Here is a 27,067-nt window from a genome sequence, read left to right on the forward strand (position 1 = left end):
AAAGAAAAACACCAGTACAGTATACTAACACATATATATGGAATTTAAAAAGATGATAATGATAACCCTGTACGAAAGACAGCAAAAGAGACACAGATGTATAGAACAGTCTTTTGGACTCTGTGGGAGAGGGCGAGGGCAGGATGATATGGGAGAATGGCATTGAAACATGTATATTATCATATCTGAAATGAGTCACCGGTCCAGGTTTGATGCATGATACAGGATGCTCGGGGCTGGTGCACTGGGATGACCCAGAGGGATGGTATGGGGAGGGAGGTGGGAAGGGGGTTCAGGAAGGGGAACACATGTACACCCATGCAGATCCATGTCAATGTATGGCAAAACCACTACAATATTGTAAAGTAATTAGCCTCCAATTAAAATGAATAAAATTTAAAAAAAAAATTTTTTTAATTGGCCCCTATATTCTAAGGAGAGTCTAGAAAGTGAAGTCCTATCTAGTTAAAGTGGATCCAAGTTTCTGTAGGCTCTGATTTCTCCTTTCCTCTCAAAACTCATCCCCTCGTTCATCTACTCTCACCTTAAACGTTTCCAAGAAACGCCCTTTTTTATACCTTCCCAAACCCGAGGCTTTGTCATGCTTCTGGGCCTTTCTTTTTCATATGAGTCTCACTGTTAGGGACGTTCTTCCCCTGTTCTCGTGGATCAATTCTCATTCATTCTTTGAGTCTAGCACAGTTATTTTCTTCCAAAACTCCTCCTTCTGAGCCTTGAGGTGGTCCCTTCTTTTGTCAGCGCACTCAGGGTCAGCTGATGGGCATCAGAGTGGCTGCCCCATAGTTAGAATACATAGAGGATGCTCAAAAGATGTCTGTTTAGCTGAACTGAAAAACATTAAACTTAACTTCATGAAACCAGATGTTAAAAACCTGATACTGACCCATCGGCATTGCCTCTTCCTTTTCTAAAGATCCAGAAACTGTTGAAATACACGGGTCCAGAGTTTTTCTAGTGATTAAGCTTTCCCTCTTGTCTCCAGAATCTATTTTGTCTTCCGAGATAACTGAGAAAACATCTCCCAGTCTTCCATCTCTCGGCCTCTCTCCTGTTCAGGGTGGTTTGGCAAAGTTTAACAACAGCGTGTCTGTGCCTTCCCCTGTAAGTCCTCTTTGGACCTTGGTATGAAATTTCTCTGAATCTGCACAGTGAACTCATTTTTAAATGATGGTCATACCTCTCTCGAAAGTTTCCCTTTCTACTTTGTCATATTTCTTTTTCTTATTTCCATTTAAAGTTCATTTTCTTTTAAAGGAAAGAAAAACACAGCTATGGTTGTAGAATCCATTTAACATAAGTGGTCAAAACATTCTACTCTCATAACTGCCCACGCATAAGAATCATTGCCATCATCTCAATTTTTTAAACAGATCTTGAGTGACAACTACTTAGAGATACCACTGGGCTGCACAGAGCATCTCTTTCCTCTATTTGAACAAATCTCCTTATGCTCAGTATACAGAGCATCTCAGAAGAATTTAGTGCTTTTTCTTCTAAGTGACGCTGTCCTCTTCTTACATCCTGTATCTTAAGGTATTCAGAGAAGCTTGATTCTTACATTTTTTTTTTTTCTGAACAGTGACATAACTCAATTTTTTTTTAAATCTTACCTTTCTTCCTTCCCTAATACCACACAGAGGAAATTCTCTGCTAAATAAGCAGATCCATTAGTCTCAACTTTAAAAAAAATATAATTTGTAGTAAGTTCAAAGTATATCAGAAGGAAATTAAAATTAGCCACCCGACACATTCTTGAATATAACACACCAACCAAACTGTTTCTAAGGGGATGTGGAATGTGGTCGCTGGTCTTGAGGTATTGGTAAGGCTCTGATAACACAGAACAGTATATAAGAGTGGTGGCTTTAACATTTTAACTCTTTAAAGAGGTGCTAAACCATGAGACCACGATAAGGGTAAAGTGTGTCACCTACGGTGTGGAGGAAACTGGCTCTATCTGGAAAACCTCAGTGTAGGAGATATGCTGATTAGCTGCTCTGATAAATGATCAAACAAGAGGGAGTGCATTAGGATGAGGCAGTATCCCTAGGGTGTATCAAGCAAAGGATGCGGGAGGCTTGTCCTGGACCAGATGCGAGCCACCCTCGCAGAAGAGATCCAGAAAGGACCCGTCTTAAGCCTTGTCCAATAGCGCCATCTAGAGGGATGAACAATCCCCACAGAAGCACCGCCAAATGCTGATAACATGAGGAAGGATTGATGATCAGCCAGGTTAGGGGTGCATTCTGAAAGGCCTTAGCACGCACACATCCTTATCAAAGGGATTGCAGATGAGAAGTACTCCGCCATGGGAATGAGAGATCTCCAAAGAACACACCAAAGTGCCCGTGAGAAACAGAATCTGCTCTCTTTCAATCTTCTAAGACCCAAGAGTGCAGTCACCGTGATAAAACCCATCAAGATCTTGTCTGCTTCTCTCGTCCACCCTGTTTCCTGTCCAAGCTTAGAGGTATCCAAAACATCCGCCAGCAACAATGGGGAGGTGGAGTGAAACTTCTGAGTCAAAAAGAGAGGATGGGGACTTCACTGGTCTAAGTGGCTAAGACTTGGCGTGTTTCCAGCGCTGGGGGTCTGGTCTCCACCCCTGGTCAGGGAACTAGATCCCACCTGCAGCAACTGAAGATCCTGCTTGCCACAACCAAGACCCAGTGCAGCCAAAAATAGAAATAAAAATGTTTAAGAGAGAATGACCTCCCCACACCCTTTTCTGAGTGCAGACCCCCACCTGCGATGCATCTGAGGACAGCAAATAGCAAGAATGACCCATCACTGCAACTAGCAAGCTGTGCAAAGTGTCAGGGGAGCACAGGATAAGGAACAGCTTCCCCCTTAAGGGCATATATATGGCTTCCCGGGGCTTCCCAGGTGACGCTAGGGGTAAAGAATCTGATGGCCAGCGCAGGAGACATAAGAGACACGGGTTCGATCCCTGGGTCAGGAAGAGAGCATGGCAACCCAATCCAGTATTCTTGCCTGGAGAATCCCATGGACCGAGGAGCCTGGCGGGCTACACAGTCCATAGGACTGCAAAGAGTCGGGCACGACTGAGCGACTTAGCATGCAGGCACGCACATGACCTCCCAGAGCAGGTTACTCAGTCCAAGTCTTACAAAAGCAGTGTGTGAAGTTAACATGTTGAGGAGGGAGTTTCAGCTCCGAGGACATCACCAGTGAAGATGGAGGCCCTGACCACGTGCTGTGCTGGCTGCCTGGAGAGCTATTCTGTGTAACAGGCACACAGGGCGCAGGGTCAGGAACGGTACATGAAGACTCCAGAAAGAACGGACGGTAGTCAGGTTATGAGAGCTCTGGCACACCACCGTGAAACGTTTGGTAAAACTCTCTGCAGCATGAAGAGATCTGCTAAAATACATCCTGGGCAAATACTGTTTATTACAGTGGATTTCTACCTTCCAAAATCCAAATTCCATTCTGATATGCTTCTGTGTTGTATTGTACTTGCCAAGGTTTCGTCTCTGTGGTGCTGATTCACCGTTTTCCATTTACCAGCTCAGTGGTCAGGCCTCTGTGGTGAAGCTGCTGCCTGGTATGGATATCTTTTTGCCTCTGAATGTCACAGTCTGAGGAAAAGCATTCGTTTCTGACTTTTATCATGTCAAGCGTAACAGCTGAAACTTGGATAAGCTTTGAAGAGTCATAGGCTGCTTTTTAGAACTGAGAGAACTGGAAGTGGACGAGTATGTCTGCTTGGACAAGTCTTGACTTGGCAGATTTTCCCCCCATTAGATGCATTCCTCTCTTTCACCTGCTTTCAGGCTTCCCTGGCGGCTCAGATGGTAAAGGATCTGCCTGCAATTCAGGAGACCTGGGTTTGATCCCTGGGTGGGGAAGATCCCCTGGAGACAGAAATGGCTTCCCACTCCAGTACTCTTGCCTGGAGAATTTCCCTGGACAGAGGAGCCTGGTGGGCCACAGCCCATGGGGTCACACAGAGCCGGCCATGACTCAGCAACTAACACAGTCACTTTCACCTGCTCTCAGAGTCTGATGCCCACCCTGGCTGCCCTCAGCCTTCTATTCTAGGGGACCCCTTTTTTTGCCTCTGGGGGAAGCAGTTCAGGAATAGAATTTCTGTCTGTCTTTGTGACACACAAAGGTGCAGCAGCAGATGCTGAGTTCAGACTCCTGGCTGGACTGTGCCTCAACATGAAGGGCCCTTCTCCCTTGAGAAAAAAAGCCTCCCTAGTTCCCCACCATCTTTTCCCAAACGATAGCTGGCTTGCCGGAGTTACAGCTAGTTGACCAGTTTTCCCCAAGTGGGAAAATTCTTTGCACAACAGATCTCTCTTAAAGGAAGAAAATTAATAGAATTCTGATTTTCTCTCACTGCATGTCCTGGAATCTAAGCCATCATGGCATAAGACTCTTCCTTGATGTGGTCATTTGTGTGTTTTGCCTGTTTCCTCTCGAGCCCGTGGGACCTGCCAAGTCTGGTGACGGAGACAAACGCCCAGGCTCCCGTGGGGCCAGAGGAAATGAGGGTCCTGGGAGGCAGCAGCATTCTTAATCTGTTCCTTCCTGTCTCCCCAGAGCCTGCCCTGCACTTTGGAGATGCTGAATATCACGTTGATGAAAGTGCTGGCTCCGTGGAGGTTTGCGTCCGGAGGACAGGCACAGATCTTTCCCAAGCATCCTCTGTCACCGTGCGCTCCAAGAGAACAGAGCCGGCCTCAGCAGAAGGTGAGCAGCCCATTTTTAAAATGTGTCACCATCCTGACATTCATATAGGGTGAGGTCTGGTCTGTTCAAGTGTAGCTTGCCAAGTCTTTGTGGAGAGGCTCTGATTTAAATTTTCTTCTCCCTGGCTGTATAGAATGACTTCTGCTGTTTACGGAAGAGACGGAATATTTGAGTAGCGGCCTTATGATTTGTTGATTCGTTCATTAACTGCTTAGGAAAGTGAAGTCGCTCAGTTCTGTCCGACTCTTTGCAACTCCATGGACTATAGCCTACCAGGCTCCTCCGTCTATGGGATTTTCCAGGCAAGCATACTAGAGCAGGTTGCCATTTCCTTCTCCAGGAGATCTTCCCTACCCACGGATTGAACCCGGGTCTCTTGCATTGTAGGCAGATGCTTTACCGTCTGAGCCACCAGGGAAGTCCCATTAACTACTTGCTTGGGTCCAGATTAACCTTCCGAAGTTAGCAATATTCACTGTGACAGCCTAGGGGGGAAGGTAGAATGGGGTGGGAAGTGGAGGGAGACTCAAGAGGGAGGGGACATAAGGATATCCATGTTGATGTACTGGCATATAACAATACAATATTGTGAAGCAATTACACTCCAATTAAAGATAAATTTTTTAAAAAAGGAATATTTGTAGGACTTCCCTGGTGGCCCAGCAGATAAGAACCCACCTGCCAGGGCAGGGGACAAGGGTTCCATCTCTGGGCCGGGGAGACTGCACACGCTGCGGGGCAGCTAAGCCCGTGCGCCATGACTACCGAGCCCACGTGCCCTGGAGCCCGCGCTCCCCAGCGAGAGGAGCCACACAGCGAGCAGCCCGTTCCCCACAACTAGAGAAAGCTCGCGCGGAGTGACAAGGGCCAAAATAATTAACTAATTCAAAAAAGAACATTTGTAGAGACTTGAAGCTGCTCGTAAACACTATGTCATACCAAAGTGTACCTGAGATGACTGAGCAGGTATTCCAGCTCCTGGGAGAATCCAGGCACCTACTGGCCCCCTGGGAGGGTAGGAGGCTCTCACTTCTGACTCTCCAGCATTTTCCTCAGCTTCAATCAGCATGTTCTCACACCCTACTCCCCTTTGCCTTTCTTGATGTGGACAAGCAAAGCCTGGCGGGCAGTATAGTTAAATGGTTGTGAACATCACTTTCTCTGTGTTGAAGCTGTCAGCTGCTGGTAAAACCAAAACAAATAAAGAAACACACACACACACACACATAGTAGGATTCAGGAAGAGAAAGGGAAATTTCCATCTGCATTGAAATCCACATTTGTTTCATTGCTAAACAGGGACCTTAATCTCCTGGGATGTGACAGGCAGCATAATTCAGGATTAGTATCGTACAGTCCAAGACACATGAGGATATGTTAAGGTAGAGACTAAGCAAAAGCACAAATCTTGCGAATAAAACTCAGCAATCTGAAAACCTACAGGAACTGACGGGACATGAAGAGAAAATGTGTCTATGGAAATGTGCACCCGGATTCATCATGTATCCAAGAAACAGTTAAGGAAACTGAAGACAACTTGCTCTTGGGAGAATTACCATATTATAACACGTCAGTGAATATGTCCCATCATACTGTACACGACACCAGTGGTACTCCTTCTGAATGCTTTTGTTGCCTTGCTTTTTTTTTTTTTTTTTGGCTTTTCTTTCTTCCCTCCTTCTTTGCTTAATTTTCAGGCCAGGCTCTTTCTCACTCTATATATATTTGTGAAGCCAAAAGTGAATAGACCAGTTGGCTTCTTGGACTCTTTTTATGGTTGGGGGAAAGAATTAAAATTTATTTAGGTGGAGAAAGCGGGACGTTCGGCTTGTGAGTGGGAACTTCTCGGTCGCACACAGAGAAAGAACGCTTTAAAAATGGGTGATGTTGAGAAGGGCAAGAAGATTTTTGTTCAGAAGTGTGCCCAGTGCCATTCTGTGGAAAAGGGAAGTGAGCACAAGGCTGGGCCAAACCTCCATGGTCTGTTTGGATGAAAGACGGGTCAGGCTGCTGGATTCTCTTACACAGATGCCAACAAGAACAAAGGTTTCACCTGGGGAGAGGAGGCGCTGATGGAGTACTTGGAGAATCCCAAGAAGTACATCCCTGGAACCAAGATGATCTTTGCTGGCATTAAGAAGAAGGGAGAGAGGGAGGACTTGATAGCTTATCCCAAAAAGCTACCAATGAGTAATAGTTGGCCACTGCCTTATTTATTATGAAACAGAAGTGTCTCATGACTTTTTATGTGTACCATATTTAAATTGCTCTCATACACTAGAATTCAGATCATGAACGGCTGATGGAATAATTCTGTTGGACAGTCCTGATTTAAATAAGATTGGTTTGTGGCTAAACGAATACAGTCAGCTTTTTTAATTTTGATAGTAATTACAGTTCAACAAGTACTATCACTTTTCCCTTTCTAGAGAGATGACTGAACTTGAATAAGGAATATTAAACTTTTCAGGGAGATGGTGCATTCCTTCTCAAAACCTATGAGAGACTGGCTTTATATTTAGATTTCTATAACTGGTTATATGGAACAACAGACTGGTTCCAAATAGGAAAAGGAGTACGTCAAGACTGTATATTGTCACCCTGCTTATTTAACTTCTATGCAGAGTACATCATGAGAAACACTGGACTGGAAGAAACACAAGCTGGAATCAAGATTGCCGGGAGAAATATCAATAACCTCAGATATGCAGATGACACCACCCTTATGGCAGAAAGTGAAGAGCAGCTAAAAAGCCTCTTGATGAAAGTAAAAGAGGAGAGTGAAAAAGTTGGCTTAAAGCTCAACATTCAGAAAACAAAGATCATGGCATCCGGTTCCATCACTCCATGGGAAATAGATGGAGAAACAGTGGAAACAGTGTCAGACTTTATTTTGGGGGGGCTCCAAAAGCACTGTAGATGGTGGTTGCAGCCATGAAATTAAAAGACGCTTACTCCTTGGAAGGAAAGTTATGACCAACCTAGATAGCATATTCAAAAGCAGAGACATTACTTTGCCGACTAAGGTCTGTCTAGTCAAGGCTATGGTTTTTCCTGTGGTCATGTATGGATGTGAGAGTTGGACTGTGAAGAAGGCTGAGCACCAAAGAATTGATGCTTTTGAACTGTGGTGTTGGAGAAGACTCTTGAGAGTCCCTTGGACTGCAAGGAGATCCAACCAGTCCACTCTAAAGGAGATCAGTCCTGGGTGTTCTTTGGAAGGAATGATACTAAAGCTGAAACTCCAGTACTTTGGCCACCTCATGAGAAGAGTTGACTAATTGGAAAAGACTCTGATGCTGGGAGGGATTGGGGGCAGGAGGAAAAGGGGACGACAGAGGATGAGATGGCTGGATGGCATCAACGACTTGATGGATGTGAGTCTGGGTGAACTCCGGGAGTTGGTGATGAACAGGGAGGCCTGGCGTGCTGTGATTCATGGGGTTGCAAAGAGTCGGACACGACTGAGCGACTGAACTGAACTGGTTATATTAATATATTTAAATACTGAAAAGGTCCCTTCACTGTCTCATAGAACAGAGGAGGATTCACGTGTACTTCAAGTTGTGTTCATTAGCCTGTTAAGGCAAGGACTGAAAATCACTGACAAAGTCCACTTTATGCCAATTTAATTAAAATTCTCTGTCTAAAATTTAGCCTTTTACCTAATGAAAGGCATTTTAGTGTGGTTTATGTATAGCATCAAATAAAGAGTATTTAGCACCTCAAAAAAAATTTTATTTAGGTGAACTCCTTTTCATACCAGTAATGACCCTCTGCTAGCCCTCAGGGAGGGATGGACAGATGGAAGTGATCTATGCTTGAGGTCATGACTCATGGGTTTGAACAGGAGCTATGCAGAGGTAACAGTTTAGACTTGATAATCTCTAGAGTCTAGAAAGCACTTGACATCTGCTCAGGTTGGTGAATTAACAATAATAATGATGTACCCATATGTATTTCATCATTATTTATGACATAAAAATTATAATTTCTATGTACTGAATGCTTGCTATTTGACAGGCTCTGTGCTAGCATCCTTGCTGTATTATCTCTTATCTTCACAACAACTTTGGAAAACAGCAATAATCATCTCCATTTTGATTTTAGAGAAATTGAGACTCAAACAATGAAATAGTTTATACAAGTAAACAGCAGAATTAACATGTGAACCCAGACTCATAAGATCCCCAATCCCCTTCCCTTTACTCTCCTGCCTTGGTGCTTTTCCAACATCAGCTTATTTTTTTCATAATGTAATTATCTCAAACTTACAGAAAAGTAATAAGTACAGTAAAAAAAAAAAAAAAAGAAAAGAAAAGAAAAACACTTAGTTTTTCTGGAACCATTGAGAGCAGGTTGCCCATAAATCTGGAACCATCTCTTCAAAAATGTGGAGGCCAGCTCCTATAGAGACATTCTCCTGTGTACACACAATACAAGCTTGAAATCAGGGTACTGATACATGACTACACTCTCATCTTCAGACTTCATTCAAATTCTACCAGCTGTCCCCCAAATCATTCTTAAAGCAAAAAAGTTCAGTTCAAAATCACATTCTATGTAGTACCATGTCATTTGGTTTTGTATACCATCTGGACAGTTTCTTGGCTTTCTTTGATTTTCATGACTTTTATATTTTTCAAGATTATAAACCGGGGGGAGGGATAAATTAGGAGTTTGGGATTAACAGATGGACACTACTATATATAAAAATAGGTAATCAACAAGGACCTACTATATAGCACAAAGAATTGTACTTAATAGTCTTGAAATAACCTAAATATAAATGGGAAAAGACTTTGAGAGCGAATAGATATGCATATACGTGTAACTGATATGTCCTGCTGTACACCTGAAATGAACACAGCATTGTCAATCAACTAGGGGGCTTCCCTGGGAGCTCAGACGGTAAGGAGTCTGCCTGCATTACAGGAGACCTGGGTTCGATCCTTGGGTCAGGAAGGTTCCCTGGAGAAAGGAATGGCAACCACTCCAGTAGTCTTGCCTGGAGAATCCCATGGACAGAGGAGTCGGGTGGGCTGCTGTAACCCACCCAGCTCCTCTGTCCCTGGGGTCACAGAGTCGGACACAACTATACTATACTCCAATATAAAATAAAAATTTTAAAGAAATATTACAAATTAGTTTTGTAAAATACCCACCAGGTTGGGCTTGTCTGATTTTCCTCATAATTAGATTCAGGCTCTGCATCTTCAGAACGAATATCACAGAAATGGTACTGCCTTTTCACTGCCTTCTAGCCAATGGGACACAATTGCAACTTATCCCGCTGTTGGTGATATTAACTTTGTTCACGTGGTTAAGCTGCTATGTGCCAGGTTTCTTTACTATGAAGTTACTTTTCTTCCTTTGTAATTAAGAAGTCTTTTTGTGTTAGTTGCTCAGTTGCCCAATTATTTGCAGCCGCATGGACCTGCCAGGCTCTTCTGTACATGCGATTCTCTGGGCAAGAATTCTGGAGTGGGTTGCCATTCCCTTCTCCAGGGGATCTTCCCAACCCAGGGATCAAACCCAGGTCTCCCACATTGCAGGCAGATTCTTCACCATCTGAGGTAGCCCCCAAGAAGTCTTTTATGGGAGATAATGAGACAACATAAATATTCTAATCTTCCATTTATTTACATACATTACTCAGGGTTTCTTGTTCTGTTCTCTTTGATTGTAATTTGTCATGACATTGGATGACCTTTTAAATAAATAGCAAAGAAGTGATACAATGAGGTGAGCCAGCTTACAAAATGATTAATAATTGAGAAAATGGCAGGAACTTCATGGCCCAGTAAAACTGAGCAGAATATTCTAAGGTTAAACTAGATGTCTGGGAAAGGTGAACGATTGAAACCTGGTCAAAACGAAAGTCACAATCGTGGTCTTAACAGTTCCAAATAGAAAAGGGAAATGCCTTCATTAAAACTGAAGTTGCCTTGAGAGCCTTCAGTGTATCGGTGGGATTTTTGTGGAAGTGCTTGGAAGCATTGGTGGGGATCGCACGTGGTGACGGATGTGTGGTGGTTGTGGCATTTTGTGGAACGTGGAAATTTCCCTTCTGAGGATCAAGCCAAAATATGAGTTTGAAGGTGCCATATACACAGGAAAATGCTAAGGACCAGCCGTCTTTCTCTGAAGGGAAACTGCGGGTAGTGACTCCTGCTGCTTACTCTTGGCCTTTTCTTTCCCACTAGCTGGATTAGATTACATTGGCGTCAGCCAAAAACTGAACTTCGCTCCAGGAGTACGTGTTCAGATGTTCCGAGTGACAATCCTTGCTGACCTGGGACAGCCCATCTTTGAGGGTCCAGAGCGGTTTGAATTACTTCTTCAGATGCCGCTGGGTGCAGCACTTGGAGAACCCAATAAAACCACCATTTTCATCAATGACACCGTCACTGACTGTAAGCAGAGTGCTTGTCCTCCTTTTGGTTGAAAGACTTTAAAGGAGAGGAAGCAGCCAAAGCAGTTCTCCTAACAAGTTTCCGGATCACTGCAACCCTGGTTTATCAATGGTATTGTACTGTCATTGGTGTTACGTACATTCTGGTGATATGTACAAGTGTAGTTTATGCAACTGTATGAAAATATAAAGAGGAAGAATAAGCCTAGGAAGGATTATTAGACTGTGCTGTTTTTTCCTTTTTCCTTTTACTTTGTCACCAAGGCCTATGAAACCCAGTCGTCAATTAAGTCAACAGTTAAGAACAAAAGGCTCAACCTTTCTTTGTCCACTGATGCTAGACAAGCAGATTCCAACTACAGTGATGCCTTCATCCTCTTCCCGTTTTCCAGGTTATAGTGCTGAGTGCCCTTAGCACTCGCTCCTGACTCTCTCTCCAGATATAGGAGCTGATAAAAACAAGGGCACTCATACTCAGCATATCACCCTGAACCATTCTAAAAAAGCCAGACTTCCAGACTGGTTCCCAAGTGGTGCAGCTCATTAGCAAACAGGAATGGAAACTGGAGGTTTGGATCCTTCAGGCAGCACCATGTCCATTTGTGGGGTGCATCTGGGCTCCTGCTCTTGAGCTGCCTCGTGTTACTGGCCTCCCTTCTACTCAGACGTAAGCCACAGAAAATGACCTATCTGTAAGCTGCTCTAACAGCAACCAGACAGGAACTCCACTTGGTAGCGTCGGCAACTCTCAGAAGTCAGTGCACAGTGTTGCAATGTGAAAGGTCTTCTCTCCAAGTTGACCTTGACCATCCCTAGAAGGACATACTGTTGTCCATGCATCAACATGGGGACATGCTTCTGACTTCAAACCAGATCAATCATGTCTCCAAAGTGAAAATACACCGGAAAAAGGTGCTGAGAATAATTTTCCATGTAAAAAAAATGGTCCCTTTTGTGGAAGATGACACAATCAACCAAAATCATCCTGTCACTGAGTCCAGCTGACCACTGTCAATCCATCACATCATCCCTATAAGGAGAGGTGTTCATTGCTCTACCAATGAACATCTCATCTTCACTATAAAAATGAGAAGACTCAGCCATCATTCATTTAATGACCCATACACTCAGCATGCTGCCTTTTATAGTTTCATAGCTGGATTTATAAAACTGAGTAGAAAAAAGCAAGTCACAATCCAAAGTTACGTAACATCTGTTGCATGTAAAGGAAAGGGAAACCAACAAGTATAGTGTAAGGTACTAACCCGGTGCATCTCAAACTTCGTTAAGTATCACCGGGAGGGCTTGAGACAGAAATGCAAAGCCTCCCCACCAGATTTCAGTTCAGTAAAATGGAGGACGATCTGATCATCTGTAACTTTAACAAGCTCCCAGGTGGTGCCACTGCTGCTGTTCCTCCAACCACACAACGGTCCCAAAGTAACTGAGAGGCAATGATTTTGATGCTAGTACATGACAACTCACCAGGAAAATCTCTTCTAAAATTATCTGCAGATCCAAAACCCAACATAAAAGCATTTTCGGGTTTCCCAGGGGGTGCTGAAGAACCCACCTGCCACTGCTGGAGACATGAAGATGTGGGTTCGTTCCCTGGGTCAGGAAGATCCCCTGAAGGGCATGGCAACTCACTCCAGTATTCATGCCTACAGAATCCCATAGACAGAGGAGCTGGCAAGCTACAGTTCAGAGGGTTGCAGAGTCCGGCATGACTGAAGCAACTTAGCACACTCTGAAATAATATTGATCTTCCTCACCTAAACTAAAAATGTTACCCTGTTGCTGTTAATCTTCATGTTAATATGAAGATACTATTAAGGTTTCATTATTTTGCTTTGGTAAAATGTGTTTAAAGCAGTCCTTTTCAAATTGTCCTGTGCATGAGATACCTTTGAGCATCATATTAAAATGCAGATTCTAGAGCAGCAGATCTGACATGAGGCCTTCGAGTCTGCATTTCTAACAAGCTCCCGTGTGAAGGTTTTAGTCTATCACTGAAAATACAAAGATGACTATGTTCTTCGTTTTCAAAATACATCAGAATTCAGGCTGATACATTTTTCCAAGTGAAGCTTGCAGTACTGATACCTGAGACACAAGCAGAAGAGTGGCTTCAGAGAGAGGTATTCGTGGTGAGGATAGCAGAAAGCTAACCTGATTGCTTCTGCTGTCAAGGTTCACCAATGTTGAGTGACTGCCTAAACATAGGCAGTACTTTAAACTTACACAAATCCATGTGTGAGGGCCACGCTGTATTCTGGCTTCAGACAGACTGAGGTTCAGTTCAGTTCAGTTGCTCAGTCGTGTCTGACTCTTTGCAACCCCATGAATTGCAGCATGCATGTTATGCTATTATTTTTACAAAGAGCTGTGAAAGTCGCTCACTCGTGTCCAACTCTTTGTGACCCCATGAACTTTACAGTCCATGGAATTCTCCAGGCCAGAATACTGGAGTGGGTAGCCTTTCCCTTCTCCAAGGGGTCTTCCCAACCCAGGGATCGAACCCAGGTCTCCCACATTGCAGGCAGATTCTTTACCAGCTGCTGCACCTGCCTTTAAAATGGTTACAGGAACCAGGATAACTGTGTTCTATGCCTGAAACAAGTCCATTATTTTGGACTTAATTGTCTCTTCATACTTTTCCCAATTTGAACCTGCCTGTCCACTGAGTTAATTCCCCCAGGGAAAGTGACAGAACAGTGTCCACCAGTGTTAAGGACTGGTGGTTTCTCAGAAATGGGATTTATGTATGTCCCTTAAAATGTTACTACAACTGAATTTATCCACAACACCAAGGACACGTGAATCTTAAACAATTTTTAAAAAACACATGTACACAGAGTCAAATATTATAAAGCATAATCACATTTGAAATAATTACTTAAAACCAACAAATTGGTACTAGCTGGTTTAATATTAACATATTGACCCTTTTTATTGTCTATCATGTACCTGTCACATTTGACACTGAATGTTCCACAAAGACCAATATTTAGATATCTATCCATAAATGCCACTACCCTAAATTAGGGTACTGAGTTCAGATTAACACATTATGAGTATATGTAAGCCCTGCAATAAAATTAAAGCACACACTTTAAGTCTACTATATGAATTTGAAATTTAAAAAATTTGCTATTGGAAAATTTTCCATTTTTTTCTCCAAGGTTACATTAATATTTAAAATACTGAAGTTGAAATGATAGTATTAGTTTTACTGGACACCTTCCCAATAAAATATAATCTTCCCAACAGAGTAATACATAATTATCTATTAAATGAAATAATCTAACAACTGACTGAGACCCTGTGGTCACCTAGGTAAACACCCAGCCTCTTCTAAGCTGGCTTTAGGACCATTCATTCCACCCATTTAAACTTTCTATTCCTCAACTATAAATTGAGGAAATCAAAGGGGTTCCAATTTTGAGTCTACTCTACCACCAATTCCTGTTTTAAAATAGTTGGTTGGGCTTAAGTCATTTTTCCTGAACGAGCAGTATAAATAAAAGCTTGGCTTTATTCTAGATGAACGTGCAACAGTGATATCCTAACTGACCTGTGATCCACAATGCTAAATTTTGATAAACTGTTTCTTTTCATGCTTTTTTCAAGTGTCAATTTACACATGTATGTCCCAGTGTCCCTGAGTTCTGAAGGACTATTAGGCTGTTTTCGACTTGAAAACACTTCGGTGATTCTCTGTAAAGTCTTCTTCAACCTTGTATTTTCCCTTTTCTTTCAAAATAAGTCCACCACTCTTAATAGCTTTTTACATGGAAAGGGTAACCATTCCTCAATTTTGCATACATTAGATCCGTAATTGAATCCTAGGTGACAAGTCAATGGGGGGCGGGGTCACAAAACACACTCAAATCACTCCACAAACTGCTATAAACACTGCATTTTGCTTGACACCAGTGGCAAGAATCCCACTTTTTAGAAGTAAGCAGTATTAGTAATATTATAGAAACCAGCATTATAAATAGAAATCTCAATTATGTGCGGGCTGATAAAAGCAACTGATATGGGGAGGAAATCTAAGGAAAAAAGATAGCATCCTAAGGGGAAAAAGTGAATAAAAATCAAATGAGAAAAGAAAATTAAAGAAATGGAAAGAAAAGACCACTTAAGGATTATAAAAGTTATATTTATTCACGATGCTACATTTATTGCATTCCCTTAGAAAAATGGAGAACTATTTATGTACCCAATTTGCACATATAAAACTTTATACAAATTATGTGTAGCACATAAAGGCCTCTGGTACAGCTAAAATCCTGACACTACAATTTGGGTAATCCTGCTTCAGGGTCTCCAGTTTATCAAGTCTGTCCATAGAAAATAAAAACTGGAATTAAGTCATTCTTGCTGTTCACACTTAGAAATTATTTTAAATATAATAAAATAAAATTTTCAATTACTCTAAAACCCAAAAAAGGTTAAACCCGAAGGGGATACATTTTGTTACCAATTTCAATTCAACAGTATGACAAATTGACACCTTATTTTGGCTGGGTCTTTGAAAAAAAGAAAAAAATCATCTTAAGTTTTGACATTATCTTTCCAAGTTGTGGCTGCTTCAGAAGTAATTTGTCAAAAATATTTACCAAACAATTAAAAATAATAATAATAATATCCTTTTACAAAATGGTACAATAACACCTTAAGGAACCAGAAAATACTAAATGTCTTTGGCTATACAACTAAAAGGCCATTCTTCCAAACAGAATAGGGCATATTCATCACCTCAGAACTACAGAAACAGCGCAACAGAAATATGCATAGAATTTAATGAGAATTTGTCTTGCCTTTTTTTCCCATTCTACCCATAATATAAGCAAGGAGAATGCAATGTACATAATCTTCCTGGATGAAACTCAATAGCACTACAAAGAAGATACCCAAACTTCTGCAAAGGCAAAGTGAATGAAAACAATTACACAACTAAGTGAAGACTGAAGGGACAAGTGTTATCTGCAATTTTCTTTTTTTAACATGTTTGCTTCCTTTTAAGCGTCACAGGTATAGAAATTATAGCTCATAAACAAAGTCACGATCCTCACAAGTGGAACTATAATAGAAAAATAAATCAAATGAAACATTTATTAATAAATGAAGCCTATTTTATTACTTCAAGTGTTAATGATAAAAAAATTTCAGCACAGCTGTTGCATTTAAAAAAGTGAAACTACATACTATGTCTCTAGCTCAGTAAACAGATGAACCTGATGTCGTTGAATGACATAACAATTGAGCATTGTACAGTACATCTTATGAAGACCCGTAAATTAAAGAACTACTGGTTTAAAGTTAGTGATTATGAAACAAATATGTATTCATAGTTTCAGCTTCTTTTTTCTTCCTCGGCCATCAGGTGCTCCATCCATTTTACGTTTCTGTGTCTAGAAACAAACAAAAGGGTTTCCTTCATCACAAGAGTAATATTAACATGAAATATACTGGAAGATACATGATAGCACTTTACTAATAACTGCCACCTGGTAACAGGTATTAATTTTCTTAACCCAAAGAACCTTAATTCTCTAAATAATCTTATCTACGTATTTTAATAACACAAAGAATTTACTGCTATTAATGAAGCAATGAGTAATTCACAATTAACAACAGTAAGTCAACACACCAAACACATGCTTTGTATTTGAAAGAGCAGTAATGAGAAATACTTTGTGAGGTTACATAAACACCAGACTTTCTGCAGACGTTCATTTACTCATGACCCTGTAAGTTATTACTAAATAACAAAATGACTTTTTCTCTCTCATAATTTTTGCCTTCACAATGCTAAGAGATCACTGGGGAAAGAAACCAAAGTTTAGAAGTGAACAGTAAAGGTTGTAAAAGTCACTGCTTTCCTAATATTTATTTAAATATTCTAATATTTTAACCTGTATTCTCAAAGTCAAGTGTAGGTTCTTGGTACTCACAAGACAGAGCTTACCAAATTTTTACTAGTCCTCACATTGTGAACTACCATCATAACATGATTTTTCCCACACAATGCAATCAGGTTTGTTTAAACTTTTTAAGCAATTTAACGTTATACAATCTACCAAAAAAAAAAAAGACTAATGCATCAGTGATAAGCCAAGTAATGTTCAAATTCTTGAAAACAGTTACGCCGCCCAAGAGGACATTTATACTTTCATCAGTACTCACTGAAGGTTTGGGTCCTCTTTTCTTCTTCTCTGCCTTCTCCTTTTCTTCTAGTTCCATATTTTCTCTTTCAATCAAGGTAATTAAGGTGTTACACCTCCTCTGGAGTTCCTGAGTTATAAACACAACTTTACATGATAAATCTGTATTCTCCATCTATAAGGTTTCATGAATACAATTTCAAAACCAAAGGTACGTTTTAATAGCATATCATCACTTACACCCCCTCAAATATATTAAAGTTTTTTAAAGCAAAAACCTACTAATTTTCATACACAATCCATGCCAGGGGGATTAAAAAAAGATATGTGTGCATCTTTCACTTCATTATTTAAGGCCATACTACCATATAGGACACAGCCAGGAAATATCTGCAACACTACATACAGAGAAGGTAGTACGCTACATCCGAGCTCTGAACTTACTGAGCGACATACACCAGAACGTCTTACAGATGTGCTATGGTGTGAATCTGCCTGGCTTACAGACAAAGAGCACGCCTCAACTGTTCCAGCACAAGGGGAAGGGGCAACACACATATTCTCATTTTGTATGTGAGCCTTAACACGAACCACGCTAGGAAGTAGCAGTTTTAGGCCCTGGTACTGCACCAGTAAATCAAGGTGGCACTGCGTCTTGCTTCCCTTCCTAACTACGAAGTGACTGTTCCCGCTTTAAAAGATGTAATACAGAGCTTATAGCACCTGAATCTGTCTCCTCTCATTGTATATTTATAATGCATTTATAGTGCAACATTTTCCAACCTAGAGTTTCATAAAACACCAGCCTCCAATGACATTTAATAGGAAAAAATACCTTCAGTGGTCAAACACTTACAAGACTGTAAACTATCCCCCATCTTGAAGAGCAACAATATATTTTAAATATATTGAGAGAAAGTTTATTATAATATTGTTTAAACTTTGCTACCCCAGTATATCTCAAAATTAAGACTACAGAACTTTTTTTGGCATTAATATCATCCTGAAGAACACAAGATAAAGCTAAAAATTCAAAGGTGGCAAAATACATACAGGAAGAACAATTCATCAAAGCTAAATTTTTCTGAATTCTAATTTTACGTCATAAAAATGGAACTTGCTGATCAGAACCTAGCATTAAAACAATACAGTATTTTACCACACTAAGCTCTTTTTAATTAACTGAAAATTCAGTATTCTGATGGGCAGATGCATGAGTAGAAGTCCTTTCTTTATAAAAATGTGTATATTTACAAAAGCAAAAGTCAAATTTTAAATTGTGATCATCTTATTCACAAGTTAAAACTGATGCGACTTTTTCTTCTACTTAAAGCTTGATTAAAATTCACACAAAAAACTAATCCTATTGTATATAGTGATATTAACAGAAGTGCTATCAAATGATGGAAAAAATAAACTTTGTAAGTGACTCATGACATTAGGTTTATAACTGTGGAGGTGAACTGTTTCTTAAGGAACTACTTTAACCTTTGATACAAACAGCAATCTAACAAAAATTTACTTCAAAGATACACAAATTTTCTCCTAATAAAAATTTAAAAGGTACCTTAAACAATACTACATTATCTACTTCGTCTGAATTGTTTGCTTCAGTCCACAAAAAGGCCCCAGTACTCACCATTGCGGTTCTGGACTTTAGAAACCAGTCAAATCTGAACTGAGGAGAGTTGCGAATACACTGCCGCAGCTCATCATACACATTTTCCTTGTCGAATCCAAGCTTGTGAAGCATACAGATCAGGAAGCGGTCTTCCTCTTCAGTGTAGTTTTTCCCTTTGTTAGTACCGTAAGATATTCTCAGCTGATGAAAAGGTGCTTTGTACCGTCCAATCTATGAAAACCGGATTTCACATTATACAATACAAATCCTATAGAACCTATATTTCAAACTTAGTAAAGCTGGCTATAAATGTTGTATTTCATATCCATTTTTTATCCAACGCACTTCCATTGTATCCCCTTTGTTCTGAAACAATTGGTCTTTATTATTATAAAAATAAATACAGACTCAGACTTTCTAGTACTATGTAGCAGAGCTGAATCACAGAGACTCTGACTCACATAGACCAACTGAAATACTGAGGTCAATTCTGTCGAAAATGCCCATGAAGTTTCAGTGTTGTTCTCTGAAGAAATTTTTAATTTTAACTCATTTCTTTTCCTTTTAAAACCTTACTTTAACTCTTATACTTACAGGAGTTATTTTAATAATTACAATACTTATTAATATTCAAAGTACCTTCGTGTCAAGTGCTTTTTTGATGCTGATTCTCCTCTGAATCCTTGCCTCTCCTCTCTCGATCTGAGCCATAATCTTTTCTATGTCCTGCAGCTCATTGCATCTTTCCCAGAACACGGCTGTGGGAGTAAGATTGGGCAAACGGGAGAGGGAGAGAAAGGGAAGAAATGTAAGTAACTTGTTTCTGTAAATGCTCTATTTCATTTGCTAAGGATTAAGAAATGTTTCCCTTCTTCCCACATCTAATACTAGTAAGTCACACAATTATGTTTCCTTAACTGTAAAAAAAAAAAAAAAAGTAAGCTGAACGGCATGATTTAAGCATCTCCCAACACCTAATTCTCTGCTCTTTTGAAATTTTCAGCAATCACCAGAGCACAACTACACATATCCACTTGTCAACCCAACAGACTTCAAGAAACACAGAATTATATAGTATTTGTAAAAGTTATCAAGTGAAATGAAGTAAAAAGAAAGCACAATTATTCAGTGACCTATTCTTGTTTTCTTGGTTACAGTTAGTTAACAAGGGTAAAAAAAGAAAAATTAATGATGCCATTTTAAAGAAGGGGAGCTTTTCCAACTGAATTTTTAAAAAACAAAACAGATACTAAGTTGTGGCAAATTTTAGTTTATCAAAACATCGTTCACGGACTTTCCTGGTGAGAGGGTAAGACTCTATGCTTCCGGCCCAGGAGGTGTGGGTTCAATCCCTGGCCAGGGAGCTAAGACTCCATATGCCACGTGTGTGCTGTGCTTAGTCTCTCCGTTGTGTCTGCCTCTGTGTGACCCGTGGACTGTAGCCCGCAGGCTCCTCTGCCCATGGTGATTCTCCAGGCAAGAATACTAGAGTGAGCTGCCATGCCCTCCTCCAGGAGATCTTCCCAACCCAGGGATCGAACCTAGGTCTTCCGCACTGCAGGCAGATTCTTTACCATCTGAGCCACCAGGGAAGCCCACGTGCCACATGTATGGCCAAAAATTTTTTTTTAATTAAGAAAACAAATACATCATTCAGAGTAAGAAAATCTCAACTTTCCAACAGCCCTCCAGAAGCCTGAGAACATTCTTACACCTACTAACATAATAGAAGTACCTGAGTATTCAATGACTTCTTCTGGAGTTTTTCCCTCTACTTCTCTTGCTATATTTTCAATATCATCACGACCCCACTTCTCATTAGCTTTGATAAACTGGTTAAAATCTCTCTTATTCCAATTGGTAAATCCCTTCAAAGCAAAGGAAACAAAGCATACAATCACTGAGCTTGGGGGAAAAGCTATTAAAACTTTACCAATCTTGCTAAGTATTATAGAAAAATTTCAGTTGCTCTGAGTTCTAAGTTATCTTAAAGTGGTAACTATTCATATACATAGATGTGCACTCTGGCAATACATCATATACATTACTCAGACAGCCAAGCAACTAAGTCTGAGTGGGAGAGTGAAAAACGCTGCACAACAAAGTGACATTTTCACTGCGCTTTCAAGGAGAAATTGTCAGGAGGAATGGACATAGAGAGGCAGAATGAACGTAAAGAGCAAACATCTAAACCAAGCGGCAAAACAAAGTAATAATAAAGCTTTAAAGGTAGGTTAAAGCTAGATTCTCAAAGGCCTTGACTGAATCCTAAAGGATGTTTTAAAAAAGTACCAAGCAGATACTTGTAATTGAGAATGACGACATAGTAAAAATGAGAAGATCCACAGGAAAGGGAAGGTGGGAGCACTGGAAGAAAGGTGATCAAAGATACTGACTCTACAACAATAGACTTGGTGCAAATCTATCCTCTTCTCTTCTACCTCCACAACTAATGACAATCACAACACAGCGTACACCCATATGCCCATGCTTCATCATCTCCAATCATTCCACTTCTGAAAGCAAAACCTTTACTTCTTTTGTTTATCCCCACAGAACCTAACGGGGTACCTTACAAAATAACCATTACTAAACCTGGTTTTGATTGAAAGCTGTACCTGCGTCAGAAGCTTCTCTTTTTCCTCTAACTCTTCATCATTAAGGGGTTCAGCTTCATCAATTTTAAGCTGTTCTTCCTTCTGTGCCTGTGCTGCATTTGGTAGGTCAGGATTTCGAGGGACCTAAAAATATACATATTTTTTCTATGTCATCAGTCAATATATTTCAGGAAATATGTGATGAACTAAACTCTTAACCAACCACATGAAATTTTACAAGTTTTAATCCAAGAAAATATATGATATCATGCATTTAGTAAGTTAAAACAAATGAGATTAGTTACAAAGTTTTACTTCTGTTACCTTATAACCAATTGTTTTTCTGTAATACAGAATTTCTTTTTCCAATAATTCAAATAGACGTGGAGGAAAGAACTGGAAATCCTGAACATTGGGTTGTTTTGGAGGTCGAGGAGCCTAAAAAAAAAAGCACTGTTTGTAAAAACAAACAAAAACAAACCTATTTTGCTTTAAATCTATCTGAAATCTTTTTGCACTCGATAAAACCATGACAGTCAATTCTCCAAGCAACTGAATGCATCTTCCATAAAATTTAACAAACATCAAGCAAATTTTAAATGCTTACATTTAAAATTAACTTTTAGAAACTTTCAACAAAAGCTGAAGGAGGTATACTGGAAGAAACCACACAAAATTTAATTCTCAATCTGATTTTACTGCAAGAATATAAGAAGAAAAATAATTTGCATTTCCAGTATTTTTAGATATTTGTGCTCTATCAACTCACCTTGGGTGCTTTTGGTTCACTGACGCGAAGAGCTTCCCTGAAATAGGCATCGACAGCATAGTTGGCTTTTCTTTCTCGTTTAGGAGGCTCAATCCACTCTGTGAATGCAATCTAGCCCATGGGAAACAGTTCAAATCACCAACTTTTATTATAGAGCCACAAATCTTACATGAATGCGACTCCTACTGTTACATCAATATGACTTATTTATAAATGCAGATATTCATAACACCCTAGACTATATGAGGCTAGGGACTAATGCAATTAACACACAAGAGGATGTCTAGTGAATAGCATAAAACATTCAGTAACTATTTCCTGACCAAATTAATGATAATTGGGTGAAAAAAGAAATGCTACAGATGGTATGCTAGAACTAAAATTAGGAGAGAAATGTAGATAAATATTTAGACTAGAAAAAATTCAGAGGATATAAATGTCTAAATGTTAAAATGGAAATCATTAGGTAGAATTATTTTCCTTCTGCCCTGCAGGTATTTTCTAATTTCACTATATAATACTAATTAGGAAGGAAATAGCAATCTAGAAATTAGCAAGTTCATCCCTTTAATTATTAATAGCCAATTCTGCTTAGGGGAAAAAAAAAATCTAATAATGTTGTGACAAATTTTACTTTTGGCAATAGTTTTAATTTCCAAATATCCCTAATTACTATAATCACCCCACACAATATACTTTACTGTTAACAGTATACATAAATTTTTAAAACATTTCAGCATTTACCAACTGAAAATTTGGCATTAAATTTAACACAAAAATGAAAATAATTCAGACGTGAGTAAACAGAAATGACTGCTGTTTGAGATAAGGCATCACACCTAAGACTTAAATTCCAATTTTCAAGTAAAATAGTAAGTCTTAAAATAACCAAAATCTCTTTTCTAAATTACCTTCTGTTTTTCTCTGTAATCTTCTCCTTCAAAGTTATAAACGCTCGACTCTGTATCCATTGTAAAATTTCTAAGTGAGCTTTCACCCATCTTGGAGAGCTTTTCATTCATCTCTGCAGTCTAAGGAAACAAAAGAAACATCTTTTTAGATTTGAGAATTCTATAAAGGCACAAGAACTATAGTCAAAATGAACTGGACTTTATGGTACATAACTTCTTTGGAAGTAAAAGTGTAACTTAGCTATTTCCTCAGTTCTGGTTTAAAGTATTTTATATACTAGAAATAATCATTTAATCTGCATCTCACCTTCTTTGCACCTCTTTCCAAAATACCATCAATATCCTCATCAGTAATCTCACTCTCCTTTGAAGCAAATACATGAGTTGCCCCATGCCTTATCATTTGAAGCATTTCATCTTTCCCAATTTTGTTCAGATTCTGATCCACAAGTCTTCCTGAAAAAAGATGTTGATGTGTAATATTAATTAAACTTCTGGAATTTTAAATGTCAGATATAAGCCCACATAATTTTACCTCAAACAATAATCATTTTTGTTTATTCACATTTGATAATTTTCACTTTTACATAAAATGCCAAATTTTAAGTTAATATTTAACATATTTCTTAAAGCTTACATGTTATGTAATAAAGTCTACTGAATACCATCTCAATAAAATAAATTCTCGTGTGAGAGTAACAGTAATTTCGGATATCTGAAAATCAAATTACCAAAACTTAGATGAGAGTATTATAAACACAGGAAGTTTCTGATAAGCAGAAACTAATTAGTATTATTACTAATAATCCCAAATCAGCCTTTTCTACTTAGAAAATGAAGTACAAAAACCTTCACACTGCCAAACTTCAAGAGTTATTCACATATACTTGTGTTTCAATTTTTCTACTTCAACCAACTTGTAACGAGTGGATAAAGATACAAGTTGTTTTCTGGGACCTTAAATCCTTGTATCATGGTTTTAGGTCCCTCACAGAATACACCATCAAATATCTGTGACTTTCAAAGTTAAGACACATCTTCAATACAAAGAATATGATTCTTGAAAGCTATCTCAATGCTACAAAAATGTTCTTAGGCTTACAGGAATTACTTTCCTGTTGGTGGAAAGGAACTTTTCAGACATAAGTACTTCTATATATTCCCATATTTTTTATTATACCCCTTAGTACACCAAACATAACCCAGAGGCATATACCAAAGGCTTGCTGTTTGACTAGTATGTCTATAAATGGGATTAACAAAGCTACTAGCACAAATTTGTTCCAAAATTTGCCCTAGAAAAACCCAAAGTCAAAAGACTGTTTTTCTCAGCTGATTGTAAAAGAATTAGATTTTTAACATTTAAAAAAAGAAAAAGAAAAAAAAAGGTGTTTCAGAGATGAAAATAACTGCCAACAAGAACCACAAGGCAGATGTCCTTCTAAAACCATGGATGAATGTGAGGACCACTACATCGCTCATGATAAATTTCACTGTTTGGCAGGCCCCAGAAGTCCCCAGAGACTTTCCTAATTAAACATTCACTGTAATAATTTATACAGCTTTTGATACCCTAGGTGAGTCACTTCCTAGCTGTATACATGATAGACAAGCAACTCACTTCTATCTCTGATGCCAACCTCCAGCTGTCATGAAGACTAAAGATAATACTCTGTATTTAAATACTGAGCACATCGCCTGGTACAAAATAAGCCTGTTAAGCAACTATTAACAAAAATAACTAACAGTATTCAATCATGTATTGTCTTTATGTATACGACACATGGGTAACTCTATGGATGGCATTCAATTCAGTTCAGTTCAGTCATGTACGACTCTTGCAACCCCAACGACTGCAGCACGCCAGGCCTCTCTGTCCATCACTAATTCCCAGAGTTTACTCAAAGTCATGTCCATTGAGTCGCTGATGCCATCCAACCATCTCATCCTCTGTCGTCCCCTTCTCCTCCTGCCTTCCATCTTTCTCAGCATCAGGGGCTTTTCCAATGAGTCAACTCTTCGCATGAGGTGGCCAAAGTACTGGAGTTTCAGCTTTACCATCAGTCCTTCCAGTGAACATCCAGGACTGATTTCCTTTGGAACGGATTGGCTGGATCTCCTTGCAGTCCAAGGGACTCTCAAGAGTCCTCTCCAACACCACAGCTCAAAAGCATCAGTTCTTTGGTGCTCAGCCTTCTTTATATAGTCCAACTCCCACTCTCACATCCACACATGGCCACTGGAAAAACCATAGCTTTGACTAGACAGACCTTTGTTGGCAAAGTAATGTCTCTGCTTTTTAACATGCTGTCTAGGTTTGTCATTGCTTTTCTTCCAAGGAGTAAGCGTCTTTTAAATTCATGGCTGTAGTCACCATCTGCAGTAATTTCGGAGCCCAAGAAAATAAAGTCTCTCACTGTTTCCACACCTATCTGCCGTGAAGTATGGCGCATTAAGGGATATCAAAGAAATGTAACACTCCCTTCCTTACAAGGCACCTAAGACCCTGGCTGACAAAACCAAACACACAAACGGAGCTACCAGTAGAGAACATACAGCCCCCCGGCGGCCCAGAGTTAGGGTTCTGGGCTTTCTCTTCTGCGGCCTGGGCTCAGTCCCTGGTCGGGGAACTGCGACTCCACAAGCTACATGGCCAAAGAAAAAAAAGTTTTGATGTACAGAATTTTCTAATTTCAACAAAGTCCATCTGGACTTCCCTGGTAGCTCAGACAGTAAACCGTCTGCCTGAAGTGCAAGAGAGTCAGGTTGGATCCCTAGGTTTTGAAGATCCCCTGGAGAAGGCTGCCCACTCCAGTATTCTTGCCTGGAGACTGCAAGGGCAGAGGGCCTGGCGGGTTACAGTCCATGGGGTCGCAGAGAGCTGGACAAGACTGAGTGACTAACACAAGAACACAACAGTAACCTCTTAGCTTCAGGGAGAGAGAAAATGTATTTGGTCACAACACAATTTGCGAGGGAAAGACACCAACGTGGGCGAAAGGTTGAGGGTTTGTTTTTTCAGTTTTTCATTTTACATATCCCATCACTAAAAGATCTATCTTAAAGCTTCATGAAAACACAAATGTCTTCCTTGAAAGCTTATCTGGCACGAGAACCTGAAGTTCCCTTCCATTCATCCAAAATAAAATCTCACTCTCACCTTCTAGTCCTCCTTACATAAACGTTTATTCTGTGTCTCACTCTCACTCAGTTATAAAAGTCTTACCTTTGTATTATTCTCAGCACTGAGAACAATGCCTGGCATCTGTGGCTGTTCAAGAAATAATTTTGAACTCGAATATCCAGGGGGAAAGTGTTATAAATTCAACTTGGTAAATGTGTAAAGTCCTAAGGCTCACCCTGCTGGATGACGATGGAATCCAGTCTGAGCTTCATCTCGGCACGCTCCACTATTCTTTCTTCTACAGTGTTGTCGGTTATGAAGCGGAACACTCTGACTGTCTTGGTCTGTCCAATTCTATGTGCTCGGTCCTAGGAAAACAACTAGGTTACTTTGAAAATTCACATAAATGACATCTGAATGTGTATCTTGAGAAACAAAACGAAAATATTCTCAAGTACAAGATGGTTTTAAAAATATGAAACAAAACACTGATGAATTCATACTCATTAACATTTCATTAACAGTTTCTAAAGTCTCAGTTTCAATCAAATTAATCAGTTATCTCACAAGAAATCCTTCCAGAAGCATAGAACATGTTGAATCTGTGAGAAACTTGCCATGTTAATTTTACTAGGTTAATGGAAATAAAATACACATAATGTCTTCAGACAACACAGACAAAATTATAATCTTTAACAATAAAACTTTTTA

The 27,067-nt window shown here is 39.7% G+C and overlaps 2 protein-coding genes and 1 pseudogene across 3 annotated transcripts in view; 2 read left to right on the forward strand and 1 right to left on the reverse strand.

The window, feature by feature from the left end:
- FREM3 (FRAS1 related extracellular matrix 3) overlaps positions 1-19,872 on the forward strand; it is a 112,527-nt gene extending 92,655 nt beyond the window's left edge. The window contains 2 exon segments of the mRNA XM_004017521.6: positions 4,594-4,743; positions 10,950-19,872. Coding sequence (XP_004017570.3) covers positions 4,594-4,743; positions 10,950-11,191 — 392 coding nt within the window. The 3' untranslated portion in view covers positions 11,192-19,872.
- On the forward strand, positions 6,552-7,100 carry LOC101111662 (cytochrome c-like; annotated as a pseudogene).
- The window catches only part of SMARCA5 (SWI/SNF related, matrix associated, actin dependent regulator of chromatin, subfamily a, member 5), a 35,718-nt gene continuing 23,956 nt past the window's right edge, over positions 15,306-27,067 (reverse strand). The window contains exons 14-24 of one of the 2 annotated variants that reach the window (XM_004017225.6): positions 26,592-26,724; positions 23,540-23,688; positions 23,233-23,352; positions 22,322-22,432; positions 21,877-21,990; positions 21,574-21,696; positions 20,691-20,823; positions 19,595-19,713; positions 18,974-19,186; positions 17,357-17,464; positions 15,306-16,581 (exon numbers count right to left, since the gene is read on the reverse strand). In XM_004017225.6, the coding sequence (XP_004017274.2) occupies positions 16,516-16,581; positions 17,357-17,464; positions 18,974-19,186; positions 19,595-19,713; positions 20,691-20,823; positions 21,574-21,696; positions 21,877-21,990; positions 22,322-22,432; positions 23,233-23,352; positions 23,540-23,688; positions 26,592-26,724 (1,389 nt within the window). In that variant the 3' untranslated portion in view covers positions 15,306-16,515. Of the gene's footprint in view, positions 17,465-18,973; positions 19,187-19,594; positions 19,714-20,690; positions 20,824-21,573; positions 21,697-21,876; positions 21,991-22,321; positions 22,433-23,232; positions 23,353-23,539; positions 23,689-26,591; positions 26,725-27,067 lie in introns of both variants that reach the window. The other variant, XM_060400631.1, reaches the window with a different exon arrangement.

The sequence above is a fragment of the Ovis aries genome, chromosome 17 (assembly GCF_016772045.2).
Source record: "Ovis aries strain OAR_USU_Benz2616 breed Rambouillet chromosome 17, ARS-UI_Ramb_v3.0, whole genome shotgun sequence".
In the NCBI taxonomy this organism is placed as follows: Eukaryota; Metazoa; Chordata; class Mammalia; order Artiodactyla; family Bovidae; genus Ovis; species Ovis aries.